This window comes from Pyrgilauda ruficollis, unplaced genomic scaffold, assembly GCF_017590135.1.
Source record: "Pyrgilauda ruficollis isolate IOZ18807 unplaced genomic scaffold, ASM1759013v1 scaffold45, whole genome shotgun sequence".
Classification (NCBI taxonomy): domain Eukaryota; kingdom Metazoa; phylum Chordata; class Aves; order Passeriformes; family Passeridae; genus Pyrgilauda; species Pyrgilauda ruficollis.
In genome coordinates, this window is record NW_024526044.1 from 1,939,182 (window position 1) to 1,967,109 (window position 27,928).

Here is a 27,928-nt window from a genome sequence, read left to right on the forward strand (position 1 = left end):
CCCCAGTGCAGGGCACCAAGGTGTCTGCTCTGCTCCACAGGAGGTCACTGTAAGAGCGTGCTAAACCCTCCACAAAGCTGAGCTCTTTGCTTTCATGTTGTTTCTTCCTTCTAGACTAACAGCAAAGTTCAACAGTAAGGTATTTTGGGATCAGATCCTGACCTGTTTTCTCAGGATGGCAGAGGTGGGAGCACGGGGAGGATTTGGTGTGTCACCTTACAGCTCTGCTGTGATGGCCAGAGGATGCTACAATGCCTGGACTGAAAGCAAAGCAGTCACTGATGTGAGAGTCCCAAAGTGCATGTGGAGGGGCTGAGCAGAGCCTGTGTGCCAAAGAGAAACTGTGCTAAACCCAACAGGGTGATGCCACCTTCTTCACAGTGGGTTTGTGCGTCTCTGGACATCCTTCTGCTCCCTTGCAGAGTGCTCTTGCTGCTGATTCTCTCCATACATTTTCAAGACATTTGACAAGTTTTTCAATGCAGCCACCTTTACCATCCTCTCCTTTTCAAAATCAAGCATTGTACTATTAATTAATCTCTAGGGGATAGGTCTGACTGCTTTAAAAGCACAGTTCTATTGTGAATACTTGAAGCATATTTTTAAAGGAAAATCTCAGAAATTTACTTTATGCTATTACTTCATTCTAGCCTATGACATTTTTAGCTTTGCACAAAGGATGCCTCTCTGCAGAACCCTGGCAGTTCAGCCGAGTTACACATTATAAAATCCCTCTATTTGTCACTGCCTTCAAGCCTCTTCAAAATGAATCCTGGTTAGGATATGTGAATGCAAAATGCTCTTGTTTCCTAGTGAAACGCTTTGAAACGCGCTGTAGGAGAGGCTTGATTTTACCCTTCCACAGGCACAAAGAGGAGTTCTTGCCTTTAAATGTTCTCTCCTGAAAGAAGAATTCACACAAACCACATAGAGCTCAGGCTGCCAAAAAGGGAAATATAAACTCTTCTCCATCGCTTTCAACAAATCTCAGCACAGAACAGAATGAAATGAAGCATACATTCAGCAAAAAGGGATTAAGGGAAAGATGAGGAGAAAATCCTTTTAAATACTAATATTCACTGAAATTAATCTCCAATCACATCACAACAGAGACAGGCCCTTGACAAAGAGACAGTAAAAACCCATCTAAATATACTCCATGATGGTAGCTCTGCATCTTTCTCCAATGAGTGTTACAGGAATCTATATGTACATACCTATAGAAACTCATTACCAGGACCCCAGTGCAAGCTGTATTTTGGTACATAGGTACCATATACTGTGTTCCACATCTGGGGATGGTAATCCTGGCATCTCCACATTTATTATAAACTGGTTAGGGGTCTAACATGGCTGGAGTCTGGGCTAGTTTTTTATTTCTAAGCATGACTAAGCAACAGAATTAAAACATGTTATTTGAGAACACAGGTTTAAATTTATGCACTGCGTGTGTGAAAGTACTAATTTTTTTTGACTTTCAAATATTTGAGCATTGGGAAGTTACACTGTAGAAAATGTGCCTGGATTGACTTTTTCACTGTCACCATCATTAAGTGTTCCCTTTCATGAGTCTCATGCAATGCCCTGAAATGCCGGGGACTTTCTGGTCAGACATTTCTAATCTGATCAAGAGAGCACTGTGACATTTCAGATGGCAACACACTGATAAAAGCTCTCCGACACTTCATTATGTAAACAGGTATAGCTGCTAATTAATGAATTACAGTGGAGAAAGAAACTGTTGGCAAGGATGGAAACTTGGCCCAAAATCTCCCCTGAGTAATGCTCAGTCAAGTGAACTAAGCCCTTTTAGCGCTCACTGACAGGTGCGGCTTCAGCACCTGCTGAAAAAAGTGGATTTTTAACAATATTCACATTTTCCCTCTTCCCATTTCCCACTATCTAAAGATTCTCAAGACTGTTTTGCTTTGCTGCCACGGAGCTGATATCATTCCATATGTACACATCTCCCCACAACGGGCATGGCAACAAGGAGCCGAGGGTCAAGCTGCTCCTCCCTGAAAAGGACACGTGGTGCCACCTTATCTCCACATGATGCCACCTTCTCATCATGTGGTGCCACCTTCTTGCCATGTGGTGCCACCTTATCTCCACATGATGCCACCTTCTCATCATGTGGTGCCACCTTCTCGTCGCCTCCTGCCACCCGTACGCGGCAGCGCTTGCAGAGCACCGCGGAGCCGCCAAGCCAGCAAGCTGCTCAGACACGGCCTGGCTGCAGAGGGATCTTGGGGAAATTCAAGACTGTTTGAATTCCTGTAGAGTTTTTTGCTGTTTCCACACAGGAGGGAGAGGGTTGCGTTTAGGAGGCCGTATGGAAATCTTTGGACGGTGGTAGGGAATACGTGTCTGAGCAGTGGAGAAGTGTTGGAAAGCAAAGTATGAAAACTGAAACCATGCTGGTCCGAATAAGGAAAAATTACTGTCTCTTAATCATACACCAGGCTGCTTGGTTTTTATGGGATGATGTTCCCATTTAGCTTAGTGGTACTGTTTTACGCATGATGAGGATTTCAGAAGTGCAATTAAAGCTTCATCATCAACATAAAACCCAGCACAGTTTGCCCAGTGCTAGACTTAAAAAACACTAAGTACTGTGTACTAACCAAGAGGAAAGTGGTTATATTTTCACTACATATAGCTTGGAAAGTTGGGGTTAAATGAAGATGAGAATTACAAACCAATATTCCAGAAGCACCACTGAACTGTGTTCTAAATAAAAGCCATTTAGAAACTGGGATTTTTGCTTTATCTGCAGAAAGTTAATGAAGAACAAAACCTACAGTCACATATTGAAAACTAGGGCCTTTGCTGATTATGAGAAGTATAATACTACTGATAACATTATAAATATTAGAATCTTCATTTTGCCAAAATACAGTCACATTTTGAAAACTAGGGCCTTTGCTGATTATGAGAAGTATAATACTACTGATAACATTATGGAACACTTGAAATAAGTTTCAGTTTGGCTGTATGTTATTTTTAAAACTAGATTTTGCAGAAATATCTACCAGCTCAAGTTACCACCAGCAACATCTTAACAACTCCAGAACAAATGCAAAAAACCTAAGGTGGAGGGATTACTTGGGGGATTTGGGAGAGCCTGCTCAGTTCTCAAATATACCCTGGATTTCCTTTCTGACTTTTGCAGAGTCATTTAGGCTCCCCTGGCATCAGCAGCATTTGTGCCTGCAATTCAGTTGAGAACTGAAGTCTGAGAGCACGTGCTACTAAACATCTGAGGAGAAAATCCAGGTAAGCAAAGCTGTAGACGTAGTCACAATTCCATTTATAAATGAGAACCGGAGCCAGAGAAAGAGAGGCTGGACCTTAACTTTGTTGGGTAATTTACTGCTTAATTTCTATCAGTTTCTTGTTTTAAATTTTACCAGGTATCAGGAATAATTGGTTTTGTGTACTTGTGGTAAGAATATGCTATGCACCGTTTACTGTCCGACTGCAGTTAACAGCAGCTTGGATTTATACAACATTTTCACATATATAACTAAAGCAGATAACTCAGCAGGACAGTGAGTCAACCTAACCATTAAAAAATAAATAAATCAGTTCTGAGTTCAGACTTCAAAAGCGAAATGGTAGATGCTCCATGAAAATCTCTGTAGGCTGAGTTTTCCACAGAGCAGGAGCTGAGCAGCTCCACGGCCGCATCCTTGGGCAGCACATCACGGTCCTTGCCCAGCACAGATTAATGAACAGCAGGAATGGAAACGCTAATAATTAAGAAAAGGTTAAAATGTTCACACTGTGTGAGAATGATGCATAAAAGGATACAACCGCTAAAAATCACTGCAGCGATGAAAGATGTATTTTTTTTCAGAAACTAAATTCCGACTGGGAATATATTAAGAACAAAAAGAAAGAAATTCTCAGGGTAAAAAAAAACAATGCAAAGCTGGTGAAAACCAGTCAGCTCTGTGGAATGGAGGCACTATCCACAATACAAACTAAAGCTCCATTCTGAACCAAAAGCCATCTGAAAAATTTAGGGAAATATCCAGACAAGACAAATCCCAAAATTACTATAAAAATCAGACATTTTTCCATATGAACAGTTTGTGTTCAAAGCAGCATTTGTCTCTTAAAATTCTACTAATGTAGCTGTAATTCAGAGTAAGAAACTGAGCCAAATTTTCCAGGCAGGTGTTCAGTCCCACTAGTTATTCCAGTGAATCCTCACCCTCTGCCTCCCAGAGATTCCTCCCATGAGATCTGTACTGGTGGACCAGTCCCATCCTCTCTGGGCACAGCAGATGTATGATTTACACACACTATTAGTTCAAATCTATCACATATATAAAATTATACATATATATTGGTAGGGGTGGGATTTGTTTTATCTTTAGAATTCAGTACACACTGACACACTACAGGAGACCACTGCCTGTGAATTGTACCAAACCTCCCAATTGTACCAAACCCATCTCCACATTACCCCATCCACCAAAATCTGGCAGTCACATCCTGCTCTCCATGAACTGCTCTGGCAACAAAATTTGAGGAAGCAACTTCCTATAACTAATGGGCAAGAAAACACAGGGAAGAGACATGGCCCTTCTTCAGACAGGGACATTGAGATTTTATCATTATCTTTTGCTGACTATTGCTTTCATACACTTTTCTGAGATTACAAACTTAGCCTTAGATTTTATTTTTACATACAAAGTCAATTTCCACTTGTATAATAATAATAATTTCCAAACCACTAACCCTCAACACAGATAACAGCATATGAAGATTTTCCTTAAAGATAGTACAAGCATTGTACCAGAAAAAACCTAAAGGAGAACGGGGCCTGTAGAACATGGGTTACCCCCACCTGTCCAAGAGATCCTGTCAGCAACTGGCTTCCTAATTCCACAGATTCATTTTCCACTTGCTTGCTGCAATTATGCTATTGAAACCTGCAGGTCTGGGGTTTTTTTCCCCCTTCCCTTACTCTAAACAGAATTCATTTTTAATGTCTATTGCAGAAGGCCAATATGATATAAAAACCCCAAACATTTCACTACTCATGCACTCTTATTCATAATATCACATCAAATTGCTGAAGTAGTACCATATGGCGCTTGAGCACCAAGCCAGAACAAGTTGTTCAGCTTGTCATAATCTCAAAAGCTGCATAAAACTTAAATAATTTCTCTATGAAGTGGAAGATCTTTGGGTTTAATATAAACTCATCAGAAATGGATTCTGAATTTTCCTCCTATTATTTCCCATGTTTTCTCTGATTCACATTCCATTTTCCAGTGCAAGCTATCAGTATAAGTGGCTACAGCTATGGGGCTGAAAGGCTTTAAAAGCATCCTGTCCATCCTTTCTTCTTGATAATTCATCATTGAACAGATAAATAGCTTTCTCAATCAGACAGACATATAATTATAAATAAAAAAGCTCAATCAGAAAAACTGAATGGAAAAGATTAATGAAATCTCCCACACTTTGATTCAGCCCTTAAAGCAACACCCTTGGTTGTGAAATGTCCACACTTCCGCCCACACTGTCCTGTAGGAAAACACATTTAACTGGTACATAAATCCATGGAGAGATGACGGTGGGAATGCTCCAGGTTTCATCACAGATTGCTCTGTATTTACATTCTCAATTTCTGGAGACACCACAAGTCGAGGTGTTTGTGGGTTTTTTATTTTTTTAAAAATATTTCCAACTGAGAAGAAAGGTTTGGAACTGATGGTACAAGAAGTAGAGACAGCCAAGACTTCAGCCAACCTCACAGTTTTCAGGGATTGTGACTGACTCCTGATCCTGGCACAGCGACCACCTGAGACAGAGAAAACGTGTGGAAAGATGGGAACACACTACAGCAGAAACAAAAATGTGAAAGCAAGACCTGAAAAGGTGGAACAGGAGACAAGAACTGGAAATGTGAAGACACAAAGAAGGGAGGTACATAATATGGGCTGCAGTATTGCTTTGGGGGGGGGGCATTATGGAACTCCTCCAATGGAAGGCTCATTTTAGCAGCTGCTTTATCAATTGAAGAATAAAAAGGAGAGCAGCAAATCAAGCAGAATTTCATAACCCTTCCTAGCATATATGTTCAATCCTCATTCCCATATGGGATTAGGATAGGCAGGAACTGCAGGCTGGCACACAGGCATCACAGAGACAGCTATTACACAGCCTTTTGCTTAAAAATTACAGAGAATGGGGACATGTCTTATGGAGATATGGATTGAGAGTTTCCAGAAAAACATTTCTGTAATGGTTGCATATGTGATTGTTCTTTTTTTCCTTAGCTATATGGAGGAAATAAGTGACTTGTCACCAGCCCAAAGGGAAAAGCACTTGGCTGCATGGAGGAAGACAGGATGTGTTGCATCTGTGGCTTCACAGAAGGAAAGAAACAGCTCTTCGAAAAGGCAAGAAGCGCAGAGAATATCTAAGATAAATAAATGTAAGGAATCAGTCCCACTTCTCTGGTGAAGAGATGATGTCACAGTTCCCAAACCCTCCACATTCACAGGCAGTATCAGCTGGGAGGGGGCAGCAGCAGCCCGGTGTCCCTGCCGTGGTGGCCCTGGGCACGTGGCAGGATCTGCTAAGGGACCCAGGTATCCTTCAGACCTTGAGGGAATCTGTGGCAACAAGGACTAATTCTCTGCTGTTCCTGATCATCCTCTGCACACGGTCTGGGGAAGAAATGGAGCTTCTCCAATAATTAACAGTATTTTGGGTACAAAAAGGGTAAAGCCAAAGGAACAGACTAAAATATTGAACACACGCTGCTTTCACATGACTTGGTGGAGGTTTTTGATCAGCAAAGCCCCAGGGAATACTCCAAGTAGTCCAAAGGAATAGAAAAACAGCCTTGCTGGGGAGCTGACTGGCACCAAGAGCTCAGGCAACACAACATTTTGGGTTACTTTAAATGTTGTGTTGAAAGCACCTTACCCCAGAGAAGAAAAAAAGAGGAAATGCAAAAGCTGTGTTGCGGAATTAGCATCTCCTTTCCAACAACACCACCTTTTTTGCTAACAGTTAGTTTCTGGAAGAATAATTTAGATGGAGCCAAGCCAGGCACGACTTCAGAGCAGGAGGATGAAAGGGAAGATGACCTGTGAGCGACAGCACCCATCAACCTGGGCCAGAAAACTCTTCCCCACCAGCATCAACTCCCCAAAGGCTGAAGCAGAGCTACAGCACAGATGCAAAGGGAACCTCACCCTTAGTTAGGATCACACCATTCAGCATTTACTCCCTTCCTTCAACAACATCCACACTCAGTGCTCAGTCCTTAGGAACACCCTCTATCCAATTAATACCCCATTAAGCCGCCCGCCCGCAGTGACTTTATCCTCAGACCACTCTACGGCAGCTTTTAACTCCATAATACCCCGGCATTATTTCCATATTAGACTACAAGGGTTTGATCTAAAGCTCATGGAGGTTAATGAGGGCTCATTAAACTTTGAATTGAGCCCTAACTGCTCAGCAAACACGGAGTGAAGTGAAGCAGCTCGTGTCAGATGAGATGACAGAGGGTGTAGTAAACTTTAAGGCGAAATATTGAATGCTGATGGTGACAAAGGCAGGGAATGTGTGAGAAAGCAGCCGTGGGAGAGAATTATGATTGTGTTACACTCGATATCAAGCAGGACAGATTTGTGCCTATATAAATAGATACGCCTGGTCTGACTCTGATGTGATTTTTGTCATCATATGGTTAGACAGAGCATAATATTGACACTATGGCTTTCCTTCACATTTTAGTTTTGAATTTCAGCTGGAGAGTATGATACTAAAGACTTGAAAGCAGTATGACTCCTTCCCTAATTACTGATTAATCAAGAGCTAAGGTTGCCTACATAAAGATTCATGGGGAGAAGGAGGAAGTCTCATTAAGAACAAGAGGTTAAAAAAAAAAGGAAGGGAGGGGGACATTTAACACTGAATGGATACAGAAGGAGGAGAAAAAGAGCTGATTTCCTAATAGCATGTTATACCCAAATGCTACATTTTGTATTCATGTCTAATTAAAAAATTAAAAGAAAATGTTTTAATGCTTGCAGATACCATGGGTTATGATTCAAAAGGAAGTACAAAAACAAGTTGGGTTGTTTCTTTCCAGTGACTTCAGAAATACATATGTGTTGTGTCATTCTGTCCCTCAGGTGCTCAAAATACACAGCAGCTGTTTCATAAATTCTGAATTGCCTTTTCCTTTAGCATACAAAAACCTGTGCCACGAACATAACACTGTCTGAAAAATATTCGGTAAACCCAGACAGTTGTTGGAAATGCTTCCTCCGATATTTAAATTCCTCTCTTAACAGGAGTTTCCCTGCAAAACCAGATGCTAACGAATAGTGCTTTTGCCATTGAGCTGAATGGGAACACTTTGGTATAGCATTTTCCTTTTTTCCATGGAGACATTACAGGGTGCATTTCCCATGACTGAAAGAAAATGCCACCTTGCTTCTCAATTCTTTGCTTTCAAATAATAAATAACTGCTATAATCTTCTATAAAAGATTTATGCTCTGATGATGTCTGATTCTTCCACTGTAATTTCTTTTTGTTAGAGGCAGTTGAATGCCACTTACTGGTAAGTAAATTGTGTCATCACTTCACTGCAAACCACACCACTGAAAATGTAAGCTGGCCCAACATTTATTTTTGTTTTCCAACTCACACAAATCCCTTCCGAGGGCTTGGATTAACTAGCAACACTTTTTAGTGCAGATCCTTAATCTTAGTTTCCTTTCCTCTCTCTACTAATATGCTCCCTTCCAGTGATGTTACTTCAGAAATAACTCCAAATAGCTCACAGTGTGGTCAGAAACTCTGCCTTTTAGCTGCCATAGCTTTTTACAGTGACTTGGAAATAAGGAAAATTGGCCATTCCCACTGAATTTTTCATAGTCCTGCACTAATGGGGACACTGCAGCTCTGCCTTTTCCACAGAGGAGTTTAACTAGCAGAGGGGAACATGCACTACAAGTTCCCCTAAAGGTCCAAACCACGGGCTCCATGTCCAATCTTTTCACAACACAATACATGCCTTTCATTTCTTAGACAGAAACAACAAGCCCACACAGTTTTTCTTCTTGCTTAAACTGTCCCTCTTTTAACAAGAAGAAAATTAGGTTCTCTGCTTAAATAAATGTTACAGCTCACAAAGCCTCAAAGCACAAATCAAACAAATAAGTCAACTGAAAAACAGCCCAAAAGGGCTAAAAACCCAAGCACAGATACAAAACCCTCCTCAGGTCATGATGTTTTGATTAAAATGAGCAGAGATCACGAGTGGAAGGAGGAGTCAGGAAAGCAAATGTCCCAGCAATGCCACCAGCACCATGGCATTTAGGGATCTGTTAATATTTCCATGAGAAACTTCTAGGTTTAGGAGTTTACAGCTTGAGTCATAGAGGATCAGTCCTGGTTTCCAAAACCTAATTCCTAAAGGGGAATTCCTCAGGTAAAACTCAGCACAGGGAGGGCAGGGCCAGTGGTTTGTTATGACAAGGATGAGTACATGCAGGTTCAGCAGCTGTGGGGGCTCTTAGGGGATGCATGAGTTGGTTCATGGAAGGGAAACAATTCAGCTCTCTTTATCCAGTGCCAAAAAAATACAACCAAGGTCTACTGGGTGGCTTTTCAAGGCAGGTTCTGCTGTCTATTAGGAAAAAAAGGACATGTGTAAAGGCTGATGTGTGTGCACATCTGAGATGTGCTCCCTGTACGCTACCAGTACACTCAGAGAAGTGTAATTAAAATTGGGAATCTAATAAAAACCATAAACATGACCAAAAAGGTTAGTACTGCACAATGCTGGGTACACTAATCCAGTAAGGCCTTATTCATGCCCTTAGTTTCCAGTCAACAAATATATTCTGAAGAGCCACTGGAGTTACTTAAAGGCTCAAATTTAGGCAAATTCTTAAAATCTCTGCTGAACAAGGGCCAAAATGTTCAATACCACCATCTGCAGATATCCAAATTGCCTTGGGCAAAATGTTTCCCTTAATATAATCCAAGGTTTTGTTTGTTTGCTTTTTAAGTTGTCGAACTGTTCGGATAGGAGGAAAATGTCCTTTAAATTAAGGAAATTAGCAACAAATATGAATGTTATTATAAATATGATAATTATAAAAAATATGGTAAGAACTATGGGAAAGGAAAAACGGCAAAGAAATGGGGCCTTTATTGAAACTGGTAAACTACTGCATATCCACTCTTTGCTGCCCCACCATGTAGCCATGGGCTTACATCTTTAATCAGCCTGCATTAGAGACACCTAAGAAAGGATTTGGATGGTGACACCTTTATCTCTGAAAATCTCAGCTGTTATAAAAAAAACAATTAACCACAGCAATGAGAGCTTAAAATTAGCCTAAGAGTAAATTCTCTGAAGTCTTAAAAGCTGACATCTGAAATTCCAGGGTGCTGTATTTAATTCTTCATTGGTGCAGACTATCAAGAACATATGCACTAGTAAGGAAATAAAAACTGTAGATTTTTTTTTTTTTCCCATCTCATCCCAGCCTGCTACAGTGAATTTCAGCAACAGCCTAGCTGTCAAGGTTATATCTGCAGCATCATTCTGCAAATCCAAACTCACACCCACACAGCACCACTCTGTCTTCGGGACTCCAATTCAACTCATCAAGGAAGCCAAGTCCCACACTCACCTAATGTGGGTGCTGAGTGTTAAAGAATGAACTCCTGCAGCAAAGAGGCAGATTGTGAATTCTTTGTCTGCTCTGTCTCGGCTTTTTTCATTATTATTGTTTTACTTTGGAAAATGCAGGAGCAAAACCAAAGCTCTTTTCTAAGCAAATTAACCCACTGTTTTTGTGTACACTGTCTTCACAGATTTTCAATAGCTTTCATGAGCTGTGTGCATTAGCTCTGACTATGCCTTCCTGCCTTTGCCTGTACATGTAATGACAGCCAGCCTGAGTGGCTATTACAGTTATCTCACTTTCTGGAGAGGATGGGAGGTAATGATATGTTGCAATATGTGCAATGGGGTATTATAGCTAAATACTCTTTGGAGTGACTGATGAACTCTTTTGCAGTACGCCTGTGATGACAATTCGAGGGGTAGTTATCCTTCTGTGCTTCCTGAATCTCTTGCTCCCAAAGTGAAGCTGGAGCTAAAAGGTGTGGGCTGGATGGGGGTGGTGCTGGTGGTGGAGAATTGGTGGAGAGCCAGCAGAGAGCAGAGAAGCACCTTTGCATGGCTATGAAAACAGACCTGTGTGTAACAGACCCGATGCACAGGAGGACTCAGACATGGAACAATGTGACTGACCATAACCATCAGCAAAAGATTTCTGACTACTCCATTAAAATCTGAGTCCATTATGAGATTCTTCAAATAACCCCAGGACAGGCCCCGATGCTGATACCCAGAGAGTGCTGCCCATGGCCATGGCAACAGCTCTGTGGTCTCAAAGCTTCCCTGCCTCGGGTTCTTATCAGTGAAAGACCATCCTCAGTGATGCAGGCAGAGTGAAAAAGTCAGATCCTGCATGGAAAAATACCTAAGCAAAGACTGTATGGATCACAGCTGGACTTGAGGATCTTAAAGGTCCCTTCCCAACCTAAACAATTCTATCATTCCCTGTCTCTCACTTACAATTTGTATTTAACCAGCAATCATTGGTAGTAGGGTCACAAACCCCTGCTAGTATATCCCACCCCACTGCCTCAGGGGATGCTGAGTGACTGCAAACCAGTTTGGAACATCAACCACAAGGTCAGACCACAGGTCTGTTATCCCAGCCTCCTCCCAGTTTGACTTGCTGTACCCTAAATTAATGTCTTGAAGTTAATCATAAATATTATTAATGATTTTTGAGACTTCTGAAATGTCATGCTGATACTTCCCAATCAGTGGGAGCAGTCTCACTGCTTCCAGTGGCTTCTGAGAATCTCAGTTTTTATGTTATGTGAGAAATTAAAAATGGTTCCATTTCCCTCATGCAACTGGGATGCTACATTCAAAGATTTATCACTTCCAAATCAAATGGTATTTTATGATATAGTGGGTTTTTTTATGATTTAGTGGGGCATTTTTCCATTCATGTTATTATTCCCAAAGTATCCTGGAAAATGGCAAAACTTCAAGGGCAGCTTTTTTAGCTGAACTGGGCAATAGGAGTCCTTGATATCTGTCTGCAAAGTGTCAATCACCTTTAAATCCCAACCTCACTTACGACGGTTCTCCTTGAGTAAGTGACAAGGCCAGTCTGGCAAAATGAAATTTTTCAGTAATACATTGACAAACTCAGAACCACAGAGCACCAAATTCTCCCTCAGTCTGGATTTGAATGCATAAATAAATCAGGCTCTTGCATTTATTTCTGCTAGAAGATTGTATTATTCCTTTCTGCAATTATGGAAAAATGCAGAGCACAGGCAAGATTTAGTGTCTGAGTTTTTGCTGCAAGACTTATGTCAGTAGAAAGGCATTTGTGCTCTTGGGAATCAAAGTGAGATTCACCCATTTGTGGCAGGTGTTTTAAGCACTCAGCCTAACAATCTACCCACGCATGGCACTACAGCAATTCAATGACTAAATTAAATCTCTGAATATTAAATTAATGATGGAAATCTAAAATATTAATATATTCTAATTGAATATTCTCCGATAAATTATCTAGGCATTCTCAGCAATTTGATTTTACTTTCATTTCTTAAGGAACTTTCAGCTGCATAAATACAGCTATTAAAGCAATTCAAAAAGGGAACATTTTCTGCTCAGACAAGAGAACTCTAAACACAAAGAATCTAAAAATTTCTTTCATATGATTGATTAAATCATAGAGCCCAAGACAGCTGAATCATTAAATGACTGCTTTCCTCCAGTCCCTCTGGCTTTAGCAAGGACAATATAAATTCCCTATGGGTCTGAATACAAGGAAATACAATATGTATAATTACAGTATAGGCTTGAATGCTGTTGTAAGAGAATTTTAAATGGAGCATTTATGCTGTAGCTGCACTTTTCAATCCATAATGCTGGATGTGCGTGTGCATGGAAAGCCCATAAAGCACTGGGCATCTGCTTCCTTCGACCCAGATTCCCAAATGGCACACACTGGGGTAGCCCCACCAGCTCTGGCAGAGAAGCGTGATTTACATCAGGATCTGCCCTTCTCTTTTGGGGAATGCTGGAAAATGAGCATGGCATCCTCAGGGAGAATGCGAACAGGGATGTCCTTTGAGCAGTACATACAGTGTGGAGTATGTTCAGGAACTTGCTTCAGACTGTAGGTTTTAAAGGAATTTCAAATGGACATGTCAAGGAAGCACTGTGTCATATTTCACTTTGTCCATTCATTCTGTGAGTTATATGTGAGTCCTGGTTTGGTAACACACACACACACACAGAGGAGAGATCAATACCAGAGCCAAGACCATGGCAAGATGAACATTTAATGAACCATTTTTCTGCTCATCTTCCCCTCTTTGATGCCAGGTTGGTTTGTGGTGTGAAATTGCAGTAGAGCCAAGAGCTGCCTCAATCTACATCCTTGAACCAGCTTTCAAAGAAAGGCTGTGACTCTCCAGAGCACCACAACCTGCACAATGTCCCATTTCCTCTCCACCCTCTGGGCTTGCTCCTTATCCTGTCCTCAGTGTTACAATAAAGACCAAATGCCCTCATTTCTGAATTTCAGCTGATGATGCTCACAGGGCATCACAAAGGTGAGGTGCACTGAGAACCAGAACTAGCCATTTTTTTTCTTTGAGTGTGTGTGTGGCTGGTAAGGCAAAAGAAACACCTGTTCCTGTGGAGAACAAGAAAGATCTAGGTGTATTTGTAATCAATGCTGTCTGCATCTCTCTCAGGAAAAGTAAGGTCTGATGTCCTTTGGGAAGCATTTGCAAGGCCTTTTCTCAACAAACCTTCTCTCACCACAGACAGATGCCATCTGTCTTGCAGCTGGGAGCTAATGGATTCTGCACTGCCAATTTCACAGCAGTGAGCAATGCTGTGAGAGAGGAGGCAAGAGGGATTTCCTACAATAAAACTATTTAAAACAGCGCAAAGGCACACGCTGAAACAGCCATGAGGAGCAAAGGAGATGGCAGCACTGAGGGCTGGTGGTCCAAGCTGGCAGGGATTTCACAGCTCAGTGTGCCTTGTGTGTCTCCAGCACCAGGATTCCAGACTTTGGGAGAGCTGTCTCACCCATTTCCTGTGCCAGGGTGGGCTCTGGCTCACAAACAGGTGTTGAGCTGAAGAGTGTGCTATCAACCTTTTTAATATTAAATATTCAATGTCACAGAATAGCTTAAGATGTGCTAACCCCACCCATGAGTCCACCACAGGGTTTTGCAGTGTGTCAAGAGGAGCTCTCTGCTCCTCTTGTGTGCCCCGTGCTGCTGGGAACCCGACACGCCATCGACACCTCTGCTAAGCAACAACACAAGAGCCTTCAGGTATATTATATTCTGCCAACTTTCCAAGCCACTTCAGGACTTTCTGATTAAATTTACATAAAATGCATCCTTCCCTCTTGTTCCCTGTTACACACATCAGGTTATTTCTAGCATTCTTGTGGCTGAGATCACCAGCGCTGGGATGCGGGAGCCCATGCTGTGCCTGTAGCGTGCAATCAAGGCAGTTTGTGAGAGCACCAAGATCCTGTCTTGGTCATCCTCAGGGGATTTTCATGCTGGCATAATGAGAATGAACAAGTTGTTTATCATAAGAGATCTAACAGGAAAATAATACATTTTTCAGTTTTATGTTTAATAAAGGCAAGCTGGAAAAATTAGGGTCTATGAGGTGCAAGATGGGAGGCTCTGCAAAGGTCCTGGAGATGAACTGAAAGTTTGGAGCCCTCACAGAACAAAGGAGAACATAGTTGCAGTGCTTGACAGAGCAGCCCATTATCTAAGCATGCCGAAGATGACCAAAGGCCAATTCTGCACAAGGCTTGTTTTTTAAAATTAATTATTTTCATGTAGTCCGTTGAGATGAACCAAGACCTGCCTTGAAAACTGAGTCAAGATTCCCATTAGAAGCAGCTGGATACTGGCTTGTGGATCCAAAACTGAGATTCTTTTTGAAGTTCAAAAGAGGATGAAATACAAGATAAGCTAATAGATAATTAGATAATAGATAATTAAGAATTAGCTACGCATGTAGCTAAAAAGGATGAGTCAGTGAGAAAATAGACAGAGCTCAGCAAGGGTGCAACTATTTAATATATTATCTTAGCTGATCAGTGTGCCTGCATGAGTCATTTGCTTGGAGAGGGAGGGGGATTTCATATTGTTTTTGTATTTTTAATAGGCATTTTTATGGACTTCAGTTATAATAATGAGAGTACCTGAAAATTAGTAATGAAATTAGCCTCACAACAGTGAAATATTTCCCAGCATGTACAATATTATTCCTAGTACAAAGGTGGAAGTGAAGCAGAAGGAAATTAAACTCAAGATTTTCATAAATGTTTCCAAAATAAATAAGCATATATCAATAAATTTTGATAACTGTTTTCTCAGCTCAAAGACAAAAGCAGAATTTACAAAACATTTTTATACACTAACAATTTTTTTAGCTTATAAATGTCAGATGTTAATTTAAAATCTTCAAAGAGTAAGTAAATCTTTTCAGCAGTCAAAATTAATTAGAAATTATTTTTTCAGCTATTATTTTTCTGAAACACATTTCCTAGTTAGTGTGGTTGATGTATATGAACAGACATGGATGTTCCTCAGAAAGAAAAAACCTTGTAATTAACAGAAGGGTTTTTTTGGCAGGGATAATGTTCCTTTTTTATTTTTTTCTATAAAAACTTTTTCATTTAACGTATTTTATCAGAATGAAATGGTTTAATGAGCAGAGAATTACAGTTGATCCCAGCTGAACCAGACAGGGCTGCCTTTCGAGGTATGTGGCTCCCATCAAGCTGCATTCACCTTTGCTATGATTTAAACTTCATTCAGGCACAGCCTTGCTAAAAATACTGACAAGTAACTAATCAACTTCCATAAAATGGAATTTTTACCTTCACAATAGGAAGCAGGAGTAGGAGGGAACCTGAAAGATTTGCCTATGCATTTCAAATTAGTCTGACCTATAAAAACGCAAACAGCAAGTGGTTCTATGTAAAATGTACTTCTGGTAGGGATTTTTGGTTTTTTAGTGATGAGATTTTTCATGCCATCTCTTCCTCTCCTAGGAGGAAGCCAGAACCAAAGATAGCACTATGGAGGGACTGGTTTCCATGAGTTATACCTACAAAATGCAAGCTCAGACTGGTCTTTCTGAACCAAAAAAAAGTTCAGTGTCCAAGAACCAGTGGTAGGTTTGAATGTTTTATATAAAATAGCAGAAAAAAACGTGACAGACCTGCTTCTGTACAAATGAGAGCTGAGCTGCAGCTTCACATGTGCACTTCTGGTTCCAGTTTGTGAGCAGATGGACACAAAAATATTCAGTGCCCAGCGAGCAAAAGCATGGGAAATCAGATCAAAACTCTTACCTATATCTAGGAGACAGCAAAATGCCTCAGGGCAATCTGAAGATTATGTGGACGGAAATAATCAGATAGTGCTGGTCTTTGAAGATGTTGATTTGTCCTATTCTGGATAATTAAAGAGCAAAGTCTAACGGAGGGAGCTGTAACTCCTGATAGGAATCACCCAAGCTTCACATTCAGGCGTTGGCAAAAGGGCCAGATGCTGCAGAGGAGCAGAAACTCAACCCAAGCCTGAAACATCAGGGGTCTCACGCTTAATCAAGTTGCACTCTTTGTATGATCTTCCCTGTCATTATGATGCTTTCTGTATGTCAGGTGAAGAGGAAAACAGCCCTTTGTAAGCCAGTTTGTTTTTTTTATTTCCCACTCCATTTTCACTTTATTTCAGTGTTTCCTCTAGCATCTGTATTTGAAAACTGCAATGGAATATATTGTTGAAAATCTGTGAGTTCTGCATTTCCATAAGCCAGGTTATCTTTCCAAGGTTACCGGTAGTCTAAGTGATGAATATCAATTCTTCAGTGCCTATACAAAATTTATTATTTGTCATTTCCATTAATATTAGAATTTTGCATAGTCGAGTCCTTCTGTTTCATCTCCAGACTGTATGGTAAAAAGTGCCACAGAGATTTCAGTCCTTATAAATCAACAAATTTGCCACGGTAAGCTGGTGCCAAGTTGTCCTCTTGCTGTCTAGTCAAAACTCAAAAGAAATCAGTAGGGAATGGAAGAGAGCACAAGTTCATTTTGCAACTACCACCCTTTATTTTTCACAGGAATTCAAGATTTAATCTAAATTATTAATTTAGAAAGGCATTTTTGACACATCAGGTTATTCTGCTCTTCAGACATTTCCTCAGCTTAGGACAACGCATTAATGGGTCACTCCGTACCCCGCACCGCTGACCACACAAAGACTCTCTGGCTTCCCTCCCTGGTTTTATTTGCCACCTGGTACTTCTTAGTCCTTAGTACTTTATTCCCTAATTGCACAGAGGAATTGCACCAACGATCCAAGCTTAAAAATCCCTGGCTGAATTGGAACATGCCCCTTCCTCCCAGACACAGAAACAGGTAACGATGCAACTCATGTGAATCCAGGCACTGCTTCAAAAGGACTAAATGTATTTCCTGAGAAGGGGTAGCCAATGACACACCACTGCTACCTGAAATAACTTTTGAATTTTTATATTGTTGCCTTTTTCTTCCAAGGGAAGAGTTAGTTGCAAATGTCTGCCAAGGAGTTTTACTTATTATTTTTTTTTACAGCTAATCATTTGACTGCTCCAAAAAACCACAACCAGCACCCACAAGAGGAATAGCAACATGTGTTTGTATTTCACTAACACTTATCAACAGCAACAATAAATCAACCAAATGTCTCTGTAAAACACTCCTTTTCCCTTCCTTTTCTTTTCCTGTCATCCCATAATCACCACAGAAAACCACATGGGTAAACTTGATCTCAGAGATTATCCTTGTGAAGAAAGAAAGCAGCAACACAGGGGAGGCTGCCGGATCCATCTGCAGCGGCGGCAGGCAGCCAACCTCCCCCGGGCCGCCGCGCATCTGCAGCGGGATCGGGGAGGGAGGGATGGGATGGGAAGGGAAGGATGCAGCACCCTCATCGCTGGGTGCCACCCAGCCCAGCTCTTACACCTGCAGACGCTTTTTGGATGAGAGCGTGGGCAAAGTGCCATCCTGGCAGCAGTGCCAGTGTCTCAGGAGGGACTGGCTGGAAGGAGGCGATTAGGCTGCCGTCAGCTGGGAGGGAAACTGGGGCGAGGAGCTTTGGAGCAGCATGGAAAAGGCAACCGATCCTGCAGGAGGGAGGGAGAGCAGAGAGCCTGTGCTTTGAGCCAGGCTTCCCACACCTACTGCTTCACCAGAGCCATTACAAGATCACCATTATTATTAGCCCTGTTATCACTTGTCCTTGAACTCACCCGAACCAGCTGCTGCGGGAAGGGCCCTTATTATTAGCCCTGTTATCACTATTTTGTCCTTGAACTCACCCGAACCAGCTGCTGCGGGAAGGGCCCTCTGGAGTTCTCGGGCACGTTGATGGGTGGGATGACCCAGTCGCGCTTCTGCCGCCGCAGCCCGTTGGCACTCTGGTGCTGCCGCCACGGCAGCAGGGTGTCACTCTGCTGCTGCACCAGCTCTCCAGGCAGTGCCTTCCTTCCTTTGGGCTGTTTTGGGAACAAGAAAGCACAGACAGTTAGCTTCTTCCTCGCTTCTTAGGACCTGTCCAACAGTGGCATCAACGGCAACACGGAACAAAGGCACAACGTGTTTACTGGCAGCTCTGCTGCTGCTTCATTTTCACAGAAACACAGAGTCAGAGAATCAGCTAGGTTGGAAGAGACCTTGCAGATCACCAAGTCCAACCTATGACCTAACACCACCTCATCAACTAAAACATTCACAAATGAATGGAGCTGTCACTCCGAAGTCAAGATGCCTCCCAGAATGTATTGTCCTCATTACACCAGCTGCAAGGAGAGGCAGCAGAGAACTGGAGTAAAGAATTTGCTGAAAATTTCCCATAAGTACAACCTACCAGAACACAAAAAATGGGAGCTGATTCCTTTGCAGTCCATCTCATGGGTCCAGCTTTACAGTCTGGTATTAACCATGAGCAGGGCTACAAGAATCTCCAGTCTGTGGCTCTGCAAAAGTATTCTGCCACACAAACCAGAGGGAGAGTCAGCCCCATGGCTGCAAAGGTGCATTAGTTCAGATTTTTAGTGCTTCATAACAAATGATCTTTATATGAGAGCTGGGTTTTGAACACAAATCCCAAAGTACACACCCCACGCTGCCTGGGAAGTGTAATACATCTCAGGCACAGTAAATTTTCATTATTTGGTATGACTTTGAGTCTTTGTGATTTTTTTTTAACTATGGATTCTCTGAATGGAATACTTTTGTGTTGGAAATGTTACAGTGCTATGAATAAAAATGGAAATGGTGGGACCATGGTTTTGACTTAGAGAGACTGGCTCACTATTAGAAAATTTATGCCTTATAGAATGGATGAATCAATGAAATGTAGATTTGGGAAGGCTCTTCAGAGGTTATGCAGTCCCAATACTTCAATACTCTGTGGTCTTCTAGGATTCCAGCAATTACTTCTAAAAGTCTGCAGAAAAGATAACTAGCAAGGTCTTTTGTTACCATATGGTGACCCGCACTCCCACCAGAAAATGTTTAAACTTTCATAAATCACAAAGACTGCAAGTCACATTCTTTTCATTTGAGGTAAGATCCAGTGGGAATACTGTTCTCTGAATGTTACAATTTTCAGCTATTTTTCTCAAAAAACTGCAAAACCCCCACTCACCCTGAACCCAATGCCCCAACACACAAGAACAATGCAGGAAAAGCTATCAAAGCATTTTCTGAGGCTCCTGCCATTTTAAGCCACATTCACTTTTTGTCTTACTCCAAACATAAAACCCAAACACCCTCCAAGCAGTTGTCTGTAGGCACTGATTTCAGTGGGAATCATTGCTTCAGGCCTTCTAGTCTGATGTAAATCCATCTATTAGCACATTTCAATTCCTGATCAGGAGGTAAAGGAACAGGCAGTCACCTCCAGACTACACAGTATACGAAAACTAAACAGTAAAACTGAGATGCGGCTCCAGAGCTGTGTGGACCTTCTCCAGAAAGGATGGAGATACTGAGAGCAGGGCACAGCAGCAAGGAGCCTATGCTCACAGCCTGGTCATGGCTCTGAGCTCTGTTACCTCTGGAGGGCAGACATCCGCTGGCTGCAAGGACTGGAAACATTTGAGCCAAAATGCAGCTATTTTTGCTGCAAAACTTAAAAACAAGCCTGTTCCAGAGCTGAATTTTCACACAACAGACAAATATGGTCTTTTGAGTCACACACAGAGGCATGTTCCTCAGGTCCTGTCTCACACTCACAATGTGGGTTGTGTTCACCTAAGTGCTGTTTCCACACCTTCAAAAAAATCACAGCACTGTGTTCAATATTTAGATGTTGCACTTAAAATGCTTACTGAAGTGGGCAATAAGCAAAGAAACACAATCATAGTGTGGCAGTGGAAGACTTTCTTGGGATATCCAGGATACTGGTAGGCACTACTGACCTCCTCCTTCCCATGGGATGCAATGCTATATTCAAAAGAGGTTTCATTTTAAAATTATTTTATTGATAGAAAGGTATGTTTTCTGAGCACTGGTAAAATCAATCTTATCTAAAGAAGACACCCAGAAATGCATGACAACAAGAAATAGGACTATGAGACATGAGCCACAGAATAGTGGATATCCCCTATTTTTTTTAATTGGCTTGTGATTCCCAAATGGGAATCCTTTGAGAGCAGGTATTTGGATCAGTTTATATAATTGGCAAGTGAGCATGGGGACAGATTATGAAAGGATGGTCAAATAATTTGTGCTCTTCTGAGTTTACACAGTGGAATGAGTCTGAACTAAAGACAGACTTGAGAATTAACACGAGTCCCAAAGCTCCGTGTATACTGAAATAATTAGTGTCAGCTCAGCAAGGCAATACCAGCCTTTTTAGTCTGTATGAAATACTTGCTGGCAGGTGACTAGACAGTGACTAGCTTGCTTGTCACTCTTGATGATGTTTTCCTATATTAGAATAAATCATCAACATGACTCTGAATTTGATATGTAGAATTTCAAAAGCATCTTGCAACAACAATTTTTCTCTCTTTTTTTAAACAACAGCTCTTTTTTATCTTCATTTGTTGACAATGCATTCTCTTGACCTTAATTTCTCTGGTGTTGTTTAAATATGTTGTACATGTTTTCTGCTGCTTAAAAGCTGTGAGACAAATGCAGTAACAAAGTCTGGTGAGTATAAATGCCAGAACTATTCAGATCTCTGACTGAAACATCCCAGAACATATCTGGAATAACAGCATTGTTGAACTGTGAGCCCCAGAAAACTCTCCAGCGTTTTTGAGTTTGCAAGAATCTAAAGTTCAACTCAGAAGCAGAATATGACACCAAATTCAATTAATTCTAAAATACAGCTTCCAATTCTAGTTTTGCTGGGGAACAGTTTTTAGTGAGATGACAACTGCTCATTTTCTCATGGCCTCACTGGCCACATGCTTTAAGGAATCTCAGAAACATTTTCAAAAGATAAAATATTCCTCCACCTTTTGTAGTGCCAGCAGAACACAAACACAGTCCTTCACAAAATCAAGAGAAGCACTTCTAGCGCTCCTGCTTTGGGGTGTTTTCCCTCCTACTGTTTTTGTGACTCTCTTATACATGGCACAAAAATGATGGTGTACAGAGCCAGGCAATCCATGAAACACGTGCCCAGGGGAAAGTGAAATCCGCTCTCCATTCCAAAAATTACACAGTGACATTTATAACTCGTTACAAGAGGATCAAACTCTAAACATGGAACATGTGAACACAGTTTTTGGTAATACAAAGATAATTACAGGAGGATACAAAATAGTCAGATAATTTTGCCTGTCTATCACTTTAGGACACTGATAAGCTAGAGAAGTACAGCTGAGCCAAAACAGATGAAAACCTTCAAGATCAGGGGGAAAAAGTAATTACAAAGTGTGGGATGAAGAGAAACAACAGGAGAAGAGCCCATGCTGGGATGTAAACTTGTTAGGAGAGTTTGGATTCAGCAGGATCTAATACTTTAGTATTGTATTGGGGCAGAATTTTTAAGAGCTTGCTGATGAAGCTCAGCAGTCTTGTGCTGGCTGTATTATCTAAAGCCCAAATTCTGCAAGCCTGGGATTGACACTTGGCTCTGAGTTATCCCATGTCTCTTCCAGTGGGCTTCTGGCCCATAACTGTGACACACACGGACACTGCCAGTGCTGGCAAATCATAACACAGCCATCATCTTCTGCTGATAAATGTTTCTTTCTTTGGAATGTGCAACTCTAATATTTGTTATGAGCAGTTGCAGGGCAGAGGAAGAGACTCTTGGAGACCATCCTCCCTGCATTTGGTAAGGCAGCTGAAGAGCTGGATCAGCTGCAGCTCAGAGTGGCAGAATTGCTCTGCAATTCCCCTTACCACTTTTTAATTTGGTTTTTTTTAGCTATTAATTGAAATCAATTACAAACATATAGAAGTCCATCAGAAACCTTTCACTGAGATGGCAGATCAAGCTTTCAGAAAGCAAGGTCGGAGGAGGTGCAGCCTCAATCACAACCCTAATTTTTCACAATCTATAAGGATTGTGAAAAGAACTTTCCTCTCCCAGCCTGCTTCACAGAAGGTGTAGGGGTATCTTGGAGTCCATGTCAGCAGTTCCAGTGGAATCTCCCAGAAGTAATTTCCAGTCCCTTTTCAGTCTAGAATTGCCTTTAAGGATGGTGAACACAACCTGCTGCATGGAGCTAAATCCCAAAGGGATTGTTAGATTCAAAACCCAACAGCTCCAGGACACCTTACTCCAAACTAGTGAGGCTGCAGGGTGCTTCAACTAACTCCATTTACACCATAATGCTGAGAGCCCAGGGACATTCCTTGTCTGCACCTGGCACTGGGAATAAAGAATAAGTTGGAAAAGCCATTTAGTGAGCCCATAATCTCCTGTCAGCGCTGGTCTGTGGCTCGTCAGCCATTCATTTACTGGGAGACTCAGCCTAAACCCAACCTCTACTGGTGAAAGAGGTCGAACGATAATCCCCTGACAGAACGAGACACGGGGGATGCCAGCAGCCCCTCCAGCCCCATCCTGCTCGTGACAAGAAGGCTGCGAGCCGCTGACTTTTCACTAGCCCACCAATAAAACCAGCGAGTGTGAAGGAACACCAGCTTCCACCTTCCGCTACACTTAGCAGTAGCCAGTCTGCCAGCTGGCTTGTCTCCCCTCCCAGCCAACCTGCCTTTGATATCCGTCAGCCTCTGGCTACGGAGACATCTGGAAGTTATTATCCAGCAGAGCGTATCGCAAACCCATTTACATAATATAATATCATATTTTGTGTTCCTGCTTAGCTGAACATTTTGGATCACTCTAATGTTTGGGTAAATAAGCCGCCATTCCCTGCATATAAATAACAAGCGAGTCTTAGGGTACGTTTGTTGGAGATTAATAATTTCATAGGGCTCAACCCGAAAAATGAAATGCTTCGGCACTAAAATATATTATACTTGCATTTGCAATAAAAAGTACCTGCAATTGGAAGAAGGGAAATAAGGCCTTTATTTTCCAGGTATCAAAATGATTAATGATTTAACCTCTTTTATTTATATGCCAGTCTTGTTATTTTCGTAGGATCTTTAACACCTCACACTAGACATTTTTCAGAAAAGAAATAATACCTAGGTTGCTTTGCTTCTAGTGTCACTCATAGGGTTTAACTGAGGCAATGTGGTTTTAATATATTTTTGTCAATACAAGGGGATACAAAGCCACCTTTAGTCCACTGCTTAAACATATTTCCCTTCATCTCCTATATCAATATACATTTTGAAAACTGGGACCATTTTCTACCAGGGAAAATAAGAACCTATTAAAAAAATATTTAATCTGAAGCATTTTTGCTTGTTTCCATGGTAGCTGCAGAAAGGACAGGAGAAAATGATATTTACCAAACAGAAAATAAGACAATGAAAATAGAGCTTAGTTCTTTAACAAAGGGAACATGAGAGCACTGCAAAATAAACATTTGCATGAATTCTGTTCTAAGGAAACAACATTTTGCTGACATCAGGGACAGCAGTGGAGGACGAATGAACCCTTTTTTCCCAAAATGCACCATTTCTCCAGTTTTTGATCTTTCAGTATAGAAAGATATTCCATTTTGTGTTCTCGTACAGTAGAATGAAAGGGTTGCAGAACAAACAGCAAATTTATTTATTTTACGGTAATTGATTCCTTTTTTTATTTAGGTCATTGCTGAATTTGCTGAAGTTGGAGACAGGAAAAAAAGTAGTTTTAAAAAGATCAGACTTTTTATTTATTATAGTTGTGCTATGTGCAGCTATTATTTAGGAACTGCATAGGTAAGAAATCCATAATCTGTTTTTCTCCTTATCCACCCTCTAGAACTCTGAGATGACTGTCTGTATTAGCTTTATTTACTAATAGTTGTAAGCTGTGGTAAATTTAATCAAAGATAGCTGCATGTCACATCCCATTACCATCAAGGCATAAATTGCCATTCATGAATGATTTGTGTCAAAGAGCTCTGAAAACTATTGTTTTAGCAGCAAGATGTTCCAACATACACAGCTCTTCAGCAGGGGCATTAAATTAATGTGTTTGCAGAGAAGCCACTAATTGACAATGAGATGGGATTTTGGCAGTACACTTCCACTTTAAAGATAATGAACAGTGTTCAAATACAGAGAAGAACCCCCTCTACTCCTAAAACTATACTAATAATTTCTGGTATAAACAGGAATAGAGGGAACCAATCCTGACAGGATATTTCCAGTACCCAAGCAAGCTGTTTGATCATCACGACTTCCAAAAGCAAACAGTGGAATTGCAGCGTTTGTGACCTTTATCAAATCTGGCTACGTACAATCAGGAATGTTATGTTTGGTTAGGAACTCATTAAACAAAATTACCTCTCCATTTATAGAAACCATACAAGTACAGTATAAAACATTTTAATTAAATCAGCTAGTTAAGCAAAAATTCATTACTTTTTGTTTTTATCAGCTAGCAGTGGGGCTGCATAGAGCAGTTCGCATTAGAGTCAATTAGTAAGAAAAATTGTCAGATTTGGCAAGTGCATGAGCTTCTAGAACACATCAGCTGACAGGGAAGAAAAAGTTTGACTAAAAGCTAACCAAGTTACTGCCCTCAGAGGAGGAGAATGAGCCACGTAACACACACAAATGCATCAGCCATGCCAAAACCCCTCGTTCCTGAGTCAGTGTCAAAGCTCTACATGCCCTGTTCCTTGAGAGCTGAAAAATGAGGCATGAATGCAAATTTAAGGTTGTTAGGTATCTGGCTGGCTTTGCAGGCTTTGGAAAATTTTATCTGATAGAACTAATAAAATGTGATCAGAGTGACCGAGGAGCCAAAATGCTCCTTGGTGTTGCAGGGCTGCAAAGCAAGAAAAAAGCTGAAGAATAGTACGGGGTAAAACCATGGAATTTTTAAATAGGGAGAACATGACAGATTGGCTTGTGAGTCAGGCAGGAGAAGATCCTTTCTCTGCAAAAGGTGCAGCAGGGCCCTTTGTGGGTTACTGTAATTAAATGCTGAGTTAAATCTGGACTCCAGAGAAAAGAGATGCACCAGCTCTGGGCATAACCCATGTGGTTACCACAGAAGGTTCTTATTTAAAAAAACCCCAAATACATGTTAATCTCTTTGATCAGAAAACCTAACAGGGTTGGTGAGGGCCCCATGGACACAGGCTGCAGCTAACACCCCCAGGGCCAGAACGGGCTTTTCGGGTGCCTGCTGACCAGGCTGGGACACGAGATGGTGATTTCCCAGTATAATTTAATTGAAATCAGAAATATCCTGCACTCACCCACACCTTCTGTTGGGTAAGTTATCACCAATTTAAGCTGAAATCCAGCCAGTCACCAGAGCACTTCAATGGGCTTTGCTTTTGTGCTGCAGAGTCAGGACGGGCGCGGGCAGCGCGCTCACTTCGTTACTGAGCAGACACAAAATGCCCCCGGGATCTCTAAGGGATGGGAGTTTCAGCAGGGAAGGAAAGGCAGAGCTGTGCTCACACTTATTCTGTGGTACCACACGGATGATTAGAGGCACCTCCTGGCCAGTGCACTCTCTCAGGGTTCCAAATGATCTTCCTCTTCCATTCTCTGGAAGAAGCATGTACCAAAGGAGGTACCTTAGAAATCTGTCTGCCTTTGGTGGAATCTTTTATGGCTCCCACAGGTGTCCAGCATCTGTGATACTCTTCTTGTCATTGTCAGGCTTTGAATATTGCAAGAGCTGTCAGTGGACAGAAGATGACATCACCCCCAAAGCACAGCTCTGGATGTACTTCTCCTCCTCATTTTAAGGCTTGAACATCTTATCTCAACAGGAAAAGTTCTGATGAGGTTGTTTCCTTGCAAAGCTCCCCACATCAACTTGACCTTTTCACACTCCCTTTGTAAGATCTAATCTCACAGTGCTTCTCAGGTAGGATTGTTTAAGAAACATCTAAATTACTGTTGTACTCTACCTTCTAGTGTTTACGAAGAGACACTTCTATCTTCAAGTTAATGTCATTCTCATAATTGGGAGAAGCCATACACAATGGCTTCAGAAGTACAAGCACTTCTCAAGAGCAGGGCTATTAAATCACAAAATACTCATACTCGTTACCTGTATATTAGGAATAAAGTTGGTAGATCTTGCTACATACTATACAGTGAAAACCTCTATTGCAGCTTCGAATTACCTCTCTCATCCTGCACCTAATCTTGAGAAAAATGTATGAAATATCTGGGCTAGCAATCTCAGCTCTTCCTCCCCAATAAAATTTCTAAAAAATAATTGAAAACATGGCTCCAAAACACAATTCTTTTGCTTCTAAAACTCAGACTACAAGTGCTCTTCATCGCAGAAAGAAGTGGGAGCAAGTCTACCCCTTAAAAGCCTGTGAAAAATTGTAATCTCATTTTATTTCTCTAAAGCCATGAGGTTCAAAAGATACATGAATTAAAATAATCATAATGAATTAAATGTAACAATACTCCTCCTCTTCATAATGTTTGCAAGTAAAAAGATCACAAGAGATTTAAAAGATCACAGGCGCTGCTGCTACTTTAGCACAAAGTAAAGTAATTCAGTCTGGTACTTCTCCTCAGTGCTAGTGTGAGAATTTGCCCTTTCAAGTTATCCTTTGGTTATTTCAAGAGGCTCTTGAGAAAAGACTGTTCTTCTTTTTTTTCTCCAGTTCCACAGTGCACCTAAGAAATGCTCAAATTTGACCGTGAGGACACATTCAATTTGTCTCAATTTGCAAGATGAAATTTAAGCCTGAGTTTAAATGCTTTGCTGGGTGGGGACAGTGTTTGAGATCCCACTCCCTGAGGCTCTCAGGCCACCTGCCCTGCTGGACACCCATCCCTGGCTGCTCTCCTCACTGCAGCTGGACATGCCAGAGGGTCACTACCTCACCCAACAATCCAGAACAATCCTTCACACTTGAGCTTGCACCTACCAATCTGTCCCAGCTTGCTGGGCTAGAGGAAAGATCCTGGACACTCAGAGCCCCTAAAAACCAGTTTATTTTAATGGACGTGCCTATATGAAGCAATTTTTGTCTGTACTCAAACTCATGTTTACAAGCAGCTGCCATCAGATTATCACAGCAATGAAGGTATTTTTAGGATATCCAGTCCAAAATTTTTTTTTTTGAAGTGGCAGTCAGACTTCAGCAGTTACCAACAAAGAACATGAAATGGGAGGTCAAAAGCTTTGATCTGGCA

General features: G+C 41.4%; 1 protein-coding gene across 1 annotated transcript in view; it reads right to left on the minus strand.

The window, feature by feature from the left end:
• The window catches only part of CDH4 (cadherin 4), a 415,345-nt gene that overhangs the window by 134,976 nt on the left and 252,441 nt on the right, over window positions 1-27,928 (minus strand). Inside the window, exon 4 of the mRNA XM_041478439.1 lies at window positions 18,529-18,705. Coding sequence (XP_041334373.1) covers window positions 18,529-18,705 — 177 coding nt within the window. The remainder of the gene's footprint in view (window positions 1-18,528; window positions 18,706-27,928) is intronic.